At 41.1% G+C, this 17,174-nt stretch overlaps 1 protein-coding gene and 1 long non-coding RNA gene across 3 annotated transcripts in view; both read left to right on the top strand.

The window, feature by feature from the left end:
* The window catches only part of ccdc88c (coiled-coil domain containing 88C), an 88,723-nt gene extending 79,864 nt beyond the window's left edge, over nt 1-8,859 (top strand). For both annotated transcript variants that reach the window (XM_073483626.1, XM_073483625.1), the window contains exon 31: nt 4,222-8,859. In XM_073483626.1, coding sequence (XP_073339727.1) covers nt 4,222-4,986 — 765 coding nt within the window. In that variant the 3' untranslated portion in view covers nt 4,987-8,859. The remainder of the gene's footprint in view (nt 1-4,221) is intronic.
* Nucleotides 8,860-9,271: 412 nt separating this feature from the next.
* LOC141010592 (uncharacterized) lies at nt 9,272-16,909 on the top strand. The gene is made up of 3 exons (XR_012180193.1): nt 9,272-10,755; nt 10,865-10,962; nt 12,403-16,909. It is a non-coding gene; the product is annotated as an uncharacterized lncRNA (long non-coding RNA).
* The last annotated feature ends 265 nt before the right edge of the window (nt 16,910-17,174 follow it).

The following is a 17,174-nucleotide window of genomic DNA, read 5'->3' as shown; positions in this document are numbered from 1 at the left end:
AATTGACCACACAGACAAAATGTCTCCAGCCGAGGAAAGCTTGTGGTCCAGACAGCATTAAAAACGAAATGCTCAAATGCAGCACCCCAGAGATGCAGGGTGCAGTGTTAAAGCTGTTCAATATTGTATTACATTCAGGATGTTTTCCTGACATCTGGTGCAAAGGGCTCATTTCCCCCATTCATAAGAGTGGGGACAAATCAGACCCTAATAACTACCGTGGCATCTGTGTCAGCAGCTGTCTAGGTAAATTATTCTGTAGTATTCTAAATAAAAGAATACTAGATTTCCTTGAGGAACACTCCATCTTGAGTAAAAGTCAAATTGGCTTCCTCCCAAAACACCGCACCACTGACCATGTATATACCCTTCACACTTTAATTAACAAACATGTGCACCAAACAAAAAATGGTAAGATTATTCACTTGTTTCATTGATTTCAAGAAAGCTTTCGACTCTATTTGGCATGAAGGGCTCTATTACAGGCTTCTACCCTGTGTTATAGGGAGCAAAATGTATGATCTGGTTAAATCAATGTATTTGGAAAATATGTGTGCTGTTAAAATTGAAGACAAACAAACTGAATTCTTCGCCCAGAGAAGAGGTGTACGCCAGGGTTGCAATTTAAGTACGACTTTATTTAATGTGTATATAAATGAACTTGCTGTTGAGTTGGATCAATGTGCTGCTTCTGGCCTCTTCCTCCTAGATAGAGAGGTGAAGTCTCTGTTTTATGCTGATGACCTTGTTCTACTGTCTCCTACTGAACAAGGACTACAGCAACAGCTAGACATAATAGAAAAGTACTGTCAGAACTGGGCCCTGGCAGTAAATATGAAGAAAACTAATGTCATCATCTTTCAAAAACGCCCCAGATGTCAGGAGAACAAACACCAATTTACCATAAATAATCATATCATTGAACATAGCATGAGTTATACCTACCTTGGTATAACCATTACATTATCAGGGAGTTTCAACATGGCAATGAATGCACTAAAAGAAAAAGCTCGAAGAGCCCTACATGCAATTAAGAGAAAATTTTATAATTTCCAAATTCCAGTCAAAATCTGGCTTCAAATATTAGTGTGATAGTGTCATCCAGCCCATTGCGCTGTACGGTAGTGAAATATGGGGTCCACTCAGTCATCAGAGCTATACCCGTTGGGACAAACATCCAACAGAATCTTTACATGCAGAATTCTGCAGACACATTTTACACGTACACAGAAACACACCAACAAATGCATGTAGAGCAGAATTAGGCAGATACCCACTGATAATTAACATTCAAAAATGAACGCTCAACTTTTTTAACCACCTGAAATCCAGCCCCCGAGGCACCCTCCACTCCAAAGCCCTCCAAACTCAAGAGCTGAGCCCAGAAGAGTCCCCTATGTCAGTTGGTACTGAGGCTAACTGCCCCCTCTCAGACACAGTCTGACCAGCCTCACAACAACACTGCTCTCCAAACACCAATCAAAGTAAAGCAAATTATAACACAATGTAAAGAAACCTATCTGGAATATTGGAAAGAAGAAACTAAAAGCCAAAGTGGATTAGAATAGTATCTAGCCCTAAAAAGAGATTATGAATTAGCAGAATATCTCTCTACTATCAGAGATAGAAAGCAGAGACAGATCCTAACCAAATACAGGCTCAGTGACCACAAACTGACCATCCAAACAGGAAGACACAAAAAATCATGGCAACCAAAAGAAAACAGAACATGTGGTCACTGTTCGACAGGTGAGGTTGAGACAGAGATGCACTTTCTCCTCGATGTAAAACATTGAATGAAACAAGGAACATTTATTTTAACAAATTCAACTGTGTAATCTCAGATTTCAAAGAGCTGAATGACCTCTCAAAAAAGCCCCTTTGAATTGAATTGAATTGAATTGAAAATATATATAGATATAGAGACAGACACACACACACACACACCATGTATGTATGCGTATGTATATATGTATGTTTGCCTATATGTATATATATATGTATGCATGCATATATGTATGTATATATATGTGTATATATATGTATATATATGTATGTGTGTATATATATATATATGTATATATATATATATATATATATATATATATATATATATATATATATATATATATATATATATATATATGTATATTTGAGGTGTGGAAATTTCTCGATTATAAGGCACATCACAATGCGGACGTGGAAGATTCTGCATTGATGCAGAGACGGAGCATAATCAAGAGTCTGCAGCTTATGTTAATTGGTGATTGTCTGGCCTCAGCTGGACAATAGTTACGTTGCAACCTTGCTCCCATCCTTTGAATTGTGGGCAGACATTAGGCTAACGTTACTTACATAGGAGCTATGTCAGAGGGAGGCAGAAATCATCTGCGAGTGATTTAAAAAAAACTCACCAAGTAATTTTTTAAACAGACATCTGGGGTCACTGAGCGTTACTTCTGTTTCACAACAATAATTAATCACATTAGCCATTTTCACCTGAAGCTAACGTCTGCAGCCGTAAATAATAACTGTTACAGCAAGCCCAGCAAATCAGCCATGATCTTGAGGAGGCGCTGTCAACTTTGCTGTCCACCTTGTTGTGCAATTTCGACTCGCTTGACCATTCAGGAGAGATGAAGAAGACTCAGAGACACTGATGACTTAAGTTGAAGTAGTTTATACAAACTTGATCAAGGAGGAACAACATAACAGTACATCTGTCTGTACAGAGCAATATCATGTTAATCCTAACAAGTCTTCCCAAATGCTCAAATTATATGTACAGCTTCAGGAAGCATCCCTCCCATACATGGTTATCTGTTTAACAACATAGCAAGGGGGGTGAATGCAGAGTTTTCTCACCTCTAGCCAGAGGAGTAGGAGGTAAATAGGTCACAGACACTAAAGCTTAATTTATGGTTCTGCGTCAGGTCGACGGCGTACCTACGCCGTCGACGCAGACCCCTACGCCGTAGCCTGACGTGCACCTCCAAAAAATCCTAACTACGCGTCGCGTTGACGCGGACCGCAAGCGCTGTGATTGGTCCGCTCAGAACGTAATTTCTGGCAGTTGCTTTTTCCAGTCGTACAGACCACCTCCGCAAACGTCTTCTCTGTCGCCTGCGCTTTAACATTTACAATATTAGCATTTGCGCTTCAATATTGATCCAACTCCAAATACAGCTGCTCCACCTCGGTCGCCATTGTTTACTGTTGTTTACTGTGACCAGAAGAAAAAGCAAGGATTCGGCTATAACCCCTGAAACCACACAGCCACACCCCCCTGGCGGCATGGCGGTGAATTGCAGAGCAACGTGGACCCTCGACGCAGAACTTCGAATGCTCAACGACGGCGTCATGTCGACGGCGTAGGTACGGCGTCGACATGACGCAGAAGCATAAACTAAGCTTTAGTCTGCTAACATAGATAGATCGAAGGCCTCCTTACGAGTTTTACGCAAACAATCAGCTTTGCCTTGGCTTGGTTCGTCAGACATCTGTTCTGTAGACATATCTACAGTAGCTTTGAATAACTAGGTTGCAGAGACCATGAGATATAACCTCATAGAGCAGTCTTCACTATCCTTATCCAGACTTTAACGTCTGTACAGGATACGTATGACCTCCTATCGTATGAGGACAGAATGACCTGGGAGAATCATATTTTTCTCCCACACAACTCTGAGAGAGGTGTGTGCTTATCTTAAAGCTGCCATATGAAAACAATATTATTGTGGATTACAACCATCTTGTTAGGCACAGATGGATAAATGTATTAAAAAGATGCAGCTCCAAGACTTTCTGAATAAAAGAGTGGTGTGTCCAGCAGCAGCATTAACAGGCAATATGGAAGTACGAGAGACTGAGTGGTGAAATATTCTGGCCAGATGTTTTGCATAACTTTGATGATAAGCGGTTTAAATACCATTTTCGCATGTCCCGGGTTAACGTTTGAGTGTGTGTTACAACTGATTAAACCAGCACCAACACGAAAGATTACACGTCGTCAGTACATCCACTCGCTTGCCGTGAATTCACTCAGGACTTAAAGTCTGGGGCAAAAAATGCAGACTTTTGTGTACTGACGTACAGCTCCTGTGGGTAAACTCTATAAATCCAGAGTTACAGGGCATGTGTGCAAGGGGCTAGTGTTAGCTAAAGCCTTAAAAAAAATGCTCTAATTTATTATTTCTATTCTTTTGTTTTTCATTTCACTAGGTATCCACAGGAAGCAGGGAGGACTTGATGACAGACTACTTCACAAGAAGTCCAGCCCCCTTGGCGCCAGCTGGTAGAGACCAAGTTACTCCTACCAGCTATGTCATACCCACTGTACAGTCATCCAACCAGAGGCCAGGTCAGAGCGTCAAGCCCTCACCCCGCCAGCCTGTAGGCCAATCCCCAGCCTCAGGCCAGCCCGTCACCCAGAGAACCAGCCAGTCACTGAACAGGGCTTTCAGCCTGGCCTCAGCTGATTTGCTGAACTCCAATGGACCAGACAGTTTCCGTGGAAATGAAGGCCAATCAGAGGCGGTTTTGCGTAGACAAGGGGGAGGGGCTAACGGCAGAGAACGGCCTCTCTCTGCTCGCCTGACCAATCAGCATGGAGATGGCAGCCAACTAAACTCACCTATTCACCATTCGTCCTCCCTCAATCTGCAAACAGAGAGATACTCAGAGAGAGAAAGAGAGGGGGGGAGGACTGTTGTCTCTTGCAACAGCCTTTCTTCATCCTCCTCCTACCAGCACAATGGAGAGGTTGCCATGATAACTCCTGTCAGGGCTGTGCCTGCTACACGGCCTGATGAAGCCTCAGAGCACAGGGAGGTGTTAAGGGAGGGGAGGTCAGATGACTCCTCCCACTTAAAGAAAGAAAGTGAGAGACCAAGGTGTGGATCTGTCGAACGACCGAAAAGCACGCCGGCTTCCCCTGACCCCAACAACGACCCCCAGACTGTGTGGTATGAGTATGGCTGTGTCTAAACACTGATAGTTAGGCACAGCTAGCTAATGGATGTCTATGGGTGTGCCCGTGTCTAAAGACAGAAACTGAATACTCAAACTGCAGTCTGCTGAATACTGGAGCTTTATGGGCTGAGTCCAAACCCTCAGACACAAGTAATCCGTTCCTGAACTGTGCTCTTTGTATTCTGGATAAATCACTCTTGGAGGTCTACCTTTACATTGACACACAGCCTAAATTAGAAATCTGTCTAAATCCTGAAAAACAAATCCACATTTAGAAACATGCCTGTGAAAAGAAATCGTTACTTGAGTTTGCATTTTCTGGGTAAAACTTTTGAAGGTGAAAAAGCAAACTTGATTCCAGACATCACCTGCCAACACAAACAGTCTTGTTTCACCTCACTCACACCTCAGCCACTAGATGTGTGGAGTCAGTTTCTTGTCGCCAAAGCTTAATCTCTTGAAAGTGACGCAATACAGATTTAAGCTCAACGATTGAGGATCTTTTTTAGCATTTCATTTGAACACCACTACACTATAGATGGTCTCTAAGAATGCTGGAATTAATTGGCCTCTCCTGTTTTATCATCACCATGTTAAGGGTGTGTCAATTTCTTGTTACTTTTGTTTAATTGTGGATGTCTTGACCACTTGATGATGATCCAGATGTTCCCAAGTCTTAAGTCTGAGAATCCATGACACTTAAAGCCTGCAGGAACTGAGGACAAATGCTATGTACTTAGTTGTGGGCCAGAATACTAAGGATAGGCTCAGTCTATGAGCTGGAACTCTTTGACTGCTGACTAACACACTGTCTGGCCCTGCTAATGTTTACCAGGAGGCCACCAATTCTGCAAAAACTGTAAGCCAGGAATTAGCCATCACTGGGCAAGTTGATTGAAAGTGAAGGCGACCAGAAGCACCAGAGCAATTGAATGTATCAGATTGTTCCTGCTTTTCTGTCCTCCTCCTCTCCTCTGTTATCTACAACAAACACTGGAAAAGAAGAGAGAGGTGGGAAGGTAACAAAGTTGAGTTGAGTTGAGCACGTAAAGGAGAAAGGGGTGTAGAGAGTGAGAATAGATGGAGGGATGCTGGGATAGAGACAGATGTAGAGACAGATATAGTGACTGGAGGACAGCGAGATAAACAAGACAGAGTTGGAGGGACTCCTCCCAGTTAAATTACAGTCTTTCACCCTCCATCTTTAGATTCTGTCCCAGCATGCAACTCTCTTGACACTTTACTGGAAATGTTGCTTAGCCCGAGCCAACACTAGTTTCACAAACACACACATATACACACACATAAATGTAATGATATACATTGATGTGGAGGCATTGTCCTTAAGGGGGTTGATTGTGGCTTCCCTAACCATTGAGCTGGACTTAATTCACACACATGCACACACACACACACACACACACACACACACACACACACACACACACACACCACCAGGGAAACCGCTGTGTTTTGGAAGGGTGTACTGCTGCAGGCTATGTCGTCAGACAGTTGTAAGCACTGCACAACAGAGACAGAGAGAGAGAGAGAGGTTGAGACTGAATCCAGACCCACTGAGATCTGGAGAGTTGAAATGTTGCATGTAATGAATTAGTTTTGGCAATAATTTCAAGTTTTATGACTGAACTGAATGCACCAAGTGTTTGGTAGAATGTTTTGTTGCTAAGCAGACCCTTTATGTAATGAGACAAAATTATACAAGTGTCTTTGGTGAATCTTCAAATTTGGTGCACCGTGCACATATGCTCACACAGGCAAAAAAATACCCTGGTCCATGGTATTGTCATGATAATCATCAAACATTGCTGAAATATTATCAGTGCTTAAATTTAGTAAAATTATTTTACATTATGGTTACCTTGGATTTTAATCAGAGACATTACTAATTCAGATGTAACTTTTTCCTAACACTTCCAACACAGCTCTCTGAACTGAATGTATGCATTACTTTTAAGACTACAGCAACAGAAGGATAAATAAACACAGGAATGTTAAACACACAATGTTTCTCCTTTTTAAAAGCATTTCTTAAACCACTCCAATATCATCTCCTTTCTACAGAGAATAAAATAGCCATCGACCACTAAATTACATCAAATGCACAGGGAGTGGATAATATGAATAAAATCCTCACAGTAAATGTTATTTTGTGATGCATGTCGCGACAAAAGGTACATTGTCTGGAAAATTAATCGAGAAATTGATAGAAATGTCTGTCTTCATCCATCAACAAATCAGATCTGTCAAATTTAAGACATGGATGCAAAAATACAACATTGCCATAAATCAATCCTATTTATTCGATTGATTTTTATTGATATGCTACACTGTCTGTCTGCTATAAAATACAATATAATACAACCTGAGATACTAAAGGCAATGCTACCAATCTAATAAAATGAAAAATGTTCAGTCCTTCACACTCACACCTACCTAAATTTGTCTAAATCACATGCACACACATTTTTATTCACACATTTCAAATTCTTAATATTTTCACTCATCTCCCTGTCTGAAATGCAATATAACAGGAACTTTTACACAATGAGTCAAGATTCTCCTGAAGACATATGAGTGATTTTGGTATCAGTGATGTCATCACTTGTAGGTGACTGTTATAAACACTTGGTGCATTCTTTTCAGGCCATTTGGACAGAGAAAAGAGCCAGAGGAGGTTAAAAGGGTGTATGTCTTGGATTCAATGAGCTTAGTGAAAAAAAAGTCTGTACTGCTGTCTGTAAATATGAACCTGTCCCTCCTGCATTGTTAATGACTGACAGCAAAGGCATTCCTAAAAGCACAATCAGAATGATGATGATGAGGAGGAGAAAGATGTAACACTGGAGTTGTGGAAATGGAGATTTGACTGGAATCCATCACTAACATTTCCGCTCACCTTTTGAATAGAACATCAATATGCAACAAGCTAAATTATTCTAAGTGCAACATTTGTACATTGTGTTAGATTTTATAAACTGGTCAAAGATTACAAAACTGAGAAGACTTTTGTAAAATCTTCTGGAACTTTATGTTAAAAATGTTTGTTGATACCAAAAAACCCACAATCCAAATAAATTCCTGTAAACCGGTAAAAACAAACAAAAAAAACCCTTTGATTCCATTGTAAAACTTTAATATTTGTAGATTGCTTTTAAATCAATGGTATCATGTTAGCAGATGAAGTGAGATGATGTGAAACACTGTAGGTTGATGCTGTAAGTAGTGCTGTGATCTGTCCGTTTTGGGGTTGGTGTGTGTTGCCTTTGTTTATATCTGCACTTCTTGGCTTCTCTGCATTATTAGTTCCCAAAGCCCTTCAGGACCTTTCTATGTGTGGGTGATCATTTCGCTGATGTCAGAGGAGAAAAACATTGGATTCCCTGGAGCTTTTTTTCTTTTATTGCATCAACACCATCACACACACTTGTACGGATGTGTGTCTACGCTGTTGATTTTTGTGTTTCTGCTTTGCTGACTGCCTGTGTGCCCATCTGTTCCCCTGTCTTACTCTCCCATAATTCCCTTCATAATTCACCAGTTTGGGGGAGCACCAAAATCATCACCATGACTCTACTTATTGGACCAGGGCAATTTCCTTCATGCTTGGTGTCTCCGTCTATGGGTCTCTGAACCATTATGCAACCTACAGTCCACTGAATAAAAACATGAATACAAAGTGAAAGCAGAAGGTGAAGTGGAGCCAACATCCCTAACATTTCCTGCTGTAACTGGAATAACTTAAGTTCACTTCTGACTGCAATGCTGTGATGTGACAACTGCTGAAAGGCTACTAGTGTGATTCAGTAGAACATGAGGTTGATGTTATAATGCCCAAAAATTTTTGGTAATAAAGATTTATCAACTAAATCTGTTGCCCCTGCTTCATTGTGGGCGTTTGTCTATTAGGTTCTTCATAGATGCCAACTGACAACTTTAAAAACAGAGATCAGATACTTCTATAGCAGGCCACTAGGTACATAAATATATTTGATGGCTCCGTTAGATTCAAGTGTTCCACCTAACCAGTGTTGTAAAAAGTACCTAAAAGTCATACTTGAGTTTGAGGTATTGTGTTAAAAAATCACAGGTAACAAGTGAAAGTCAACCATATCAAAAGTACTTGAGTAAAAGTCTTAAAGTATTTGATATTAAATGTACTTAACTATCAACAATATAAGTAAAAGTATTATACATATATTTACATGTACTGTATTTATATACTTTATACTATCCTTTTAATCAATCCTAAACCTAAACTTGATTATAACTTGTTTGAAAGCCTTACTCTCTCACCCAACCTGGAAAACAATACAGCCAATCCCGTTTGTTATAGTGTACCACGGTCCTGGTCCTTATTCTGAATTCTTATTTGAATTCTCAGAGTTTTTATCAAGTTTAGTCCTTAAAACAGATAAAGTAATTATCGTTGGTGATTCTAATATTCACGTGGACATTGATAATGATAGCCTTGGTACTACATTTACCTCATTAGATTCAGTTCCAGCAGCAGGCACCCGGGGCTTCTCGGGCTTCTTGTTTTATGCCAAACACAGTTGGCTAGCTGGATGTGATGTTACCAATGCTTTTTATTGCTTTCCCTGCTGCTTGCCAAGTGTTGGCACTGAAGTTTTGTGGACAACAACAGGCGTCAGAGACCTGAAACATCTATCTGAAAAATGGAAACAGCACGGAAGTAGCCATAGTCATCTTGACAATAGCTTGAAGCTATGGTTTTTTGGCAGAGTTAGTATTGCTGAACAGTTAGATGAGGGCTATAGAGTTGGCATTAGAAGGCACAAGGAAGAGGTGACAAAAAATCGTCACATACTGTCCAGAATAATAGACTGTGTGAAATTTTGTGGGGCCTTTGAGTTGGCTTTACATGGCCATGATGAGAGTGAGAGCTCTGTTAACCCTGGGATATTTCGTGGGTTGGTGGATTTTGTTGCCTCTCTGGATGGAGCTTTGAAAGAACACCTTGAGAACGCCACTGTTTTTAAGGGTACTTCAAAAACTGTACAAAATGAGCTACTGGACTGTATGTTGTCTGTAGCAAGGGAACAAATAATCAGAGAAGCCCAAAACAGTGATTTTTTATCAATCCAGGCAGATGAGACAACAGATATTGCCACACAGTCCCAACTTGCGCTTGTGCTACACCACATTGATGACAAACACAGCGTGCAGGAAAGATTTTTTGAGTTCATTCCTCTGCGGTCAGCTACATCTGAGTCCATTGCTACTGCATTAAGAGAGCGTCTTGCTGCCATTTTTCCTGAGGATCAAAAAAGTAAGCTCATCTGCCAGGCAACTCAACCTGATCATGCAACAGGCCACCTCTCACATTTCCAAGGTGAGAATTTTTTTTTCTGACCTTGGTGGATTTGCCAGCTTTTTTTCAAGATCACCCAAGCGTACATGTGTTCTTGATAAAATGGTGGCCTGTAGACTGCCAATATCCAGCAACATCAGATGGAACTTTCACAGCCGAGCCATCAACACTGTGTTTGAGCACAGGGAGGATCTCATTCACTGTTTTGAGAACATATGAGACTCAGGTGACTTTGACCCCTATACCATCAGAGAGGCAGGAGCCTTGGCCATGCTACTGAAACATCAGGACTTTAAGTTCTTTCTGGAACTTTTTCACCACATTATGCCACATGTGGACCTCCTCTATGCCCATCTCCAGAAGAAGAACATAGACTCAGTCCACATCAAAGGGAGCATCCAGCAGTTCGAACAGGACATACAAAACATCAGGTAATAAGTATTCCTGTTAGTAATATGATCATTATTTACTTTTTTTTTCATCATTATCTCTCTTCCCCCCTTTTAATTATTATTATGAATTCTCCTTGTCCTTTCACAGAAATTCTCTCCATTCCATGGATGAGCAAAGCAGTGGCTCTGCCAGCAAAGAGGCGTCGGGTACTCAGTTCAGAGGATCATCAAAGGATTGCAGAAGAGGTGAGTTTATGTTATAGAAATCTGTCATAGTCCATATTTCATCGGAGGTTGTAATATCTGTTAAAGGAGAAATGTTTTTTGAAATACAATTCTAATTAAAGCTGCAAGCAGCGATGAACGGGCCCTCGCAGTCCACGCGGGTCGGGGCGTGCTGCTGTCGGGGCGTGCTCCTTACCCGGACCCATTGCCCTGTTATTGTGCGCGCATGTCTTAACTGATAGCCAAAAACGGTTTTGTGTTGATAATAGCGCCACCTGCTGGTCATTTTTGGTGTGTGAGTTACAGGGGTTGGTCTATACCACCCCTATGAATTTCATATCCATAAGTGTTATGGTGTGGGCACAGTGCCAAATCTAAAAAGAAACTGCCACCAGAGCGCCACCTAGTGTCAGATCGGTAACCCCTTTGTCAGCTATCCTCAGGAGGGCATTGGCAATGAGTGTACCAAGTTTTGTGTAAATTCGACCAACCGATGTCGAGATATAAAATACTTCAATTTAAAGAGCGCCACCTAGTGGTCATCGGCCTTGGGGGCTCATGTGGAAGTAGTATCCTGAGTTTCATGTCATTTGGACACACAAATGTGGAGATATGCAACACTTCCTGCTTTGACCCTAATCTACAGGAAGTTGATATTTAATAACTTGAGTATTCTTTGGAATATCAAAATTCTTTTAATAACTTTTTGTCAGAAGGGTCCCCAGATGCTGTGTGCAAAGTTTCGAGCAATTGGGTCAAATTGCCTGGTAGGAGTTCGAAAAAGTAGGTTTGCGACATTTCGCGAGCTAGCGAAAAAAAACGGTAGGCGGAAATGGGCGTGGCCTATATCAGGAGATTCAGCACAGTTCAATGAACATGGGGATATAAGGTTTTTGAATGTGCGCCAAAGTATGTGGGAGTTATTAGCCAAAATGTACTTTCCTTGATTATAGCGCCACCTAGTGGTGGAAATTCACAACGACAACAGATTATAAAATTTTTCGCTAAGCCTAATGACTTTGCCAAATAAAATCGCGTTTTCATACATGTTCAGGCAGTCAAAAATGCGATCATTTTGGCAGAAGAAAAATAACTAAATAAAATAAATAATAAATAATAATCACTACAAAAACAATAGGGACCTCGCAGGTTTCCTGCTCGGGCCCTAATAAATATATCATTGTCATGTTGCAGAGATGTTCCAGCTATTCTAGGCTTTGGTACAAATCACCACACATTCTTTTTTGTTTTGTTTTTTTATGAAAATGAAAATTATGCAAAAACTATTAGTCCCTCTAATATTTCAAATCATATCACAGTTGCAGTATTAGTCAAAATAATAGCAATAAGATATTTTTTCCAAAATCATGCAGCGCTAACAGAAGGTGACAGTGGCAGTAAAATCACTTGAATTCCATATTTATTTTTTCTCTGCATATTTTTGTATTCTTCTCTCTGTAGGTCTGCAATACCATTCTGGGACACACCAGGGAGCGCTTCTCCTTCACAGACCACCTTGTCTGTGTCTTGTTGCAGGGGGACAGGTTTGAGGAACATCACAGGTCATTTCCTGAAGATGCACTGCGCAGCACCTTGAAGGCATACCCAATGCTGAATGGAAGCAAGCTGAAGACAGAACTTGGTCTCATCTACAGCAAGGAAGAGTTCAGAGCCTGCTTTGGGGCTGTGGACCTATTCCATCTGTTTATGGAGAACAATCTAGAAGAGGTCTTCTCAGAAACTATCATTCTTTTAAAGATCATCATCACCACACCCATGACCACAGCGGAAGCTGAGAGGTGCTTCTCGACCTTGAAAAGAGTAAAAACTTTTCTCAGAAACACCATGACCCAGGAGAGGCTGAATGCATTGGCCAGGCTGTCCATGGAAAAGAGACTTGTATGTGAGATGAAAGACTTCAATCAGAGAGTCATTGTAAAATTTGCTGGCCAGAAGGAAAGGAGAGCAAAATTTATGTTCAAGTAGTGTTTATTTTGTACCCCCCGCCCTCCAGTGCGCCCCCCCCCAAAATGTTTTATCACCAGCCGCCACTGGTCATTGTGTACTTGAATCAACTCACTGTTTTAATCACAGCCTTGACCTCTATTGATCCTTGTATTGACTTTATGGGCTTCTTTAATGATAAAATTCTCCACAAAATTCATCACCTTCTGATCTCAGATAGTATCAATATAGCCTCTAACACAGAACCCTCAGAAACAGCTATAAAACCAGATATATTTAGAATTTTCTACCATTGACCTTCACCAGCTAACTTCAGTGATTTCTTCATCTCAGCCATTAATGTGTCTGTAAGGTCCAATCCCAACTACAATTTTACCTCTACATAGCACTACTATACTCGACATGATCAAGCTATCCCTATTAACAGGATATGTACCACAGTCTTTTAAAGTACTTGTAATTAAGCCACTTCTTAAAAAGCCAGTTCTCTAAGATTCTTGATAACAGTTGCCAATCAGCTGTGTGACTTTCTTACATAATAGTTTATATGAGAATTTCCAATCTGGTTTTAGAGTACATCATAGCACCAAAACAGCATTGGTTAAAGTTGCAAACGAACTCTCAATTGCATCTGATGAGGATCTTGTCTCTTTGCTGGTCTTATTAGATCTTAGCAGGGGCGCCGATTTATGTTTCTGCTGGTGGGTGCTCACAGTGCTTGCATGACTCATTGCTATTTTGACATGCGCGCACATTCTTCTCACAGTAAAGCACGCAATAGATCAATTAACAGCAGCGGCCGCAATGAACACACGTGTATGCTCTTTCCTACACGTGCGTGCGCACACACACACACACACACACACACATGCACACGCTCTCTTTCACAAACACACACTGGTGATGCATACGAGGAGTTAATGTCAATACAACCTAACGCAAAAGGCTCCGATGAAGAAAAAGGAAAAACAAAATCCACAATCCAACACCACTGCCTGGATTGAATAGCATACCGTAACCGTATAAGCCTATAAGTGTGAAGGAACCGTCCGCTGTGCTGAAAGTCAGTATAGGTAAACAATAACAGCCTACCAACTCATCAGCAACTAGGCTACTTCAGTCGTTCATTAATCACAACCTGATATTAATTATACTGTCAATGATCACAACTGACTTTTAATGAGACAAATATAGTTGTAGGTTAAATTAAAAGTTTTACCAACAACACACACCAGGAAAGAAATAATTATAACCACCAAAGCTATAGCAAAAAGGCTCAAATAAAAGCAAATCATGGACCACAATTCAAAACCATTCCAACACATCCTTTAAAACATAGTACCACAGTAGGCTAGCTATATCATAACAAATATTTAATTTTTGTTTTGTCACTCACCATTCTTGTTAATTCTTGATGAGGAATGTGTTGCCCCTGGTAGCGGTGCGTTTTATAAACTGGTCCGCGATTGTTTCCAGGTTCCTACTCCTTGACAATGTCTTGTGATAGTTCAGTATTGCAACGTGGTTCAGCCTCGCAGATAGGTTTTCAGGCGCCGGAGTCCAGAAAATGACCGCTCTGAAGTGCATGATGTTACAGGGACAGTCAGGGCAAGTTTCACAAGTTTTGTGACCTCTGGCAACAGTGTTCTCAAATAGTCCCCCTGATCCCCTTTGAGAGTGCTCTCCAGTGCTTTGGCCCAGCTGGAAAAACCATCCCGTACAAAAGCTCTTAAAGACTCTTGGTCATGTGTTGTGGATGGTAGAGGGGCGCCCATGTTTTTGGCTGCAGTGCAAACCTCACAAAATACCTTGTTTTCTGCAGCATCGTAGACTATCCATGCGTATTTGACTTTCCAGCTAGCTTGTAAAGTCCAACCTTTTTCTGCCTAACATCTGTACTGCTGCTACTGTCCTCAGTCGTTGACACAGTAGAGTCCTCACTGGAAGGAGGTCGGGTCGGTGGATATTTTTGGTATTTTTACCACAAATTTGTCCATTTTGTTGGCTAAATCAACCTCATGTTTTATCAGCAAGTTACCGTCCAGCCTTTTTGGCGGTTTATCTGACATCACAATGCAATGCGTTGCTAGGTAGCGGGGGAGTGGTCATTAGCAAATCATGACAAGTGTAGGCTGGCACATGTTGGTGCTCGGTAATCTCCGTGGGTGCTCGCCGATCTCCATGGGTGCTCCGACCCCGAAGCACCCACGGAATCGGCGCCCATGGATCTTAGTCCAGCTTTTGACAATATTGACAGGAACACAATTGGTATTAAAGGAGCGGCTTTGAGCCAGTTCAAGTCCTATTTCAGACCAATCTCAGTTTGTACTATGAATCCTCATTGCATACCAAAGTTAGTCACGGGGTTCCACAAGGTTCTGTGCTTGGACCAATACTATTCACTTTATATATGCTACCTTTAGGGAATATCATTAGAAAACACTCCATTAATTTTCATTGTTATGCAGATGATACACAATTATAATTTATTTATCCCTTAAGCCAGAAGACAATAATCAATAAGCTAAACTTCATGCATGTATTATGGACATAAAAACCTGGATGACCTGCAATTTTCTGCTTCTAAACTCAGACAAAACAAAAGTTACTGTGCCGGGCCCTTAACATCTTAGAGACACATTATCTAATGATATAGCAACTCTGGATGACATTACTCTGGTCTCCAGTACCACAGTAAGTAATCTGGGAATTATCTTTAATCAGGATTTGTCCTTTAACTCCTGCAAATTTCAAGGACTGCCTTCTTCCACTTTCGGTACATTGCAAAAATCAGGAACAACCTGTCCCCAAAAGATGCAGAGAAATTAGTCCACACTTTTGTTACCTCAAGGCTGGATTATTGTAATTCCTTTCTATCAGGCTGCCCCAATACATCTGTAAAGACTCTCCAGCTGATCCAGAATTCTGCTGCGTGTGTACAAGAGTTCATATTAGAGAACATATTTCTCCCATATTAGCCTCTCTGCACTCCTCACATACAAAACCCTTAATGATCAGGCACCAGCATATCTTAAAGACCTGATAGTACCCTATTACTCCACTAGAACGCTGCGCTCTCAGGATGTAGGGATACTTGTGGTTCCTAGAGTCTCCAAAAACTGTAATGGGAGGCAGAGCATTCATCCATCAAGCTTCTCTCCTATGGAACCATATTCAAATGTCGGTTTGGGAGGCAGACACCCTCTCAATGTTTACGAGTAGACTTAAAACTTTCCTTTTTGATAAAGCCTATACTTAGGGCCTGCACAGGCTCCTAGCTATTCTGCCATAGATCTAGACTGCTGGGGGATTTCCTATGATGCACTGAGCTTCTTTCTCTTTCTCTCTATATGTACACATTCATGTCTCATTAATACATGTTACTGACTTGGCCTCTTCCCCAGAGTCTCTGTGCTCTCTCGTCTCGCAGGTTCCCCGCTGCAGTTCTGCTTGACTTCTACTATCATCATTATTATGATTATGATTATTACTTGTATTATTATACTTTTTGTATTATTAATATTCATATCTCAATTAGTAAAGCAGTTATTACTGCTTTGGCTGCTGTATCCCCCCTCCTCCCATCTCTCCCACTGCTTCTCACCCCTCTCGCCCTCCCTCCCTCACCCGCCCTCCCACACACCCCCTCCCTCTCTCTCTCCCTCTCCCTCCCCCTCCCTCTCCTTCTCTCTCTCTCCCTCCCTCTCCCCCTCTATCTCTCTTTCCCTCCCCCTTCCTCTCTCCCTCACTCTCTCTCACTCTCTCAACTCAACTTTTCGAGGCAGATGACCGCCCACCATTGAGTCTGGTTCTGCTTGAGGTTTTAGCCTGTTAAAAGGCAGTTTTTTCTCGCCACTGCCAAGTGCTTGCTCATGGGGGAAATGTTGGGTCTCTGTAAATACATTTATCAAGGAATATGGTTTAGTCCTGCTCAATTTGGAAAGTGTCATGAGATGACTTTTGTTGCAAATTGGCGCTATACAAATAAAATTTGTTGATTTGATTGATTGATTGATTGATTGATTGATATAGGTCAACCAATTATCAAAGTTAATATTCCGCATTTTTCTGCTTATTGAAAACGGTGTTTTTTTTTTTTTTATCCATTTGCCGATTAAATGAATTAATTTTAAAAAGGACTACTTTGGCTCTGATTCTGCATGCAAACCCGCTAATTAACTGTTTATTACAGTAAAAAGTACAACATTTGTCTCAATAATGTAGTGGAGAAGAGGTATTAAGTAGCAGAAAATGGAAATACTCAAGTA

Source organism: Pagrus major, chromosome 16, assembly GCF_040436345.1.
Source record: "Pagrus major chromosome 16, Pma_NU_1.0".
Taxonomy (NCBI): Eukaryota; Metazoa; Chordata; class Actinopteri; order Spariformes; family Sparidae; genus Pagrus; species Pagrus major.
This window is presented reverse-complemented; position numbering and strand designations above follow the sequence as displayed.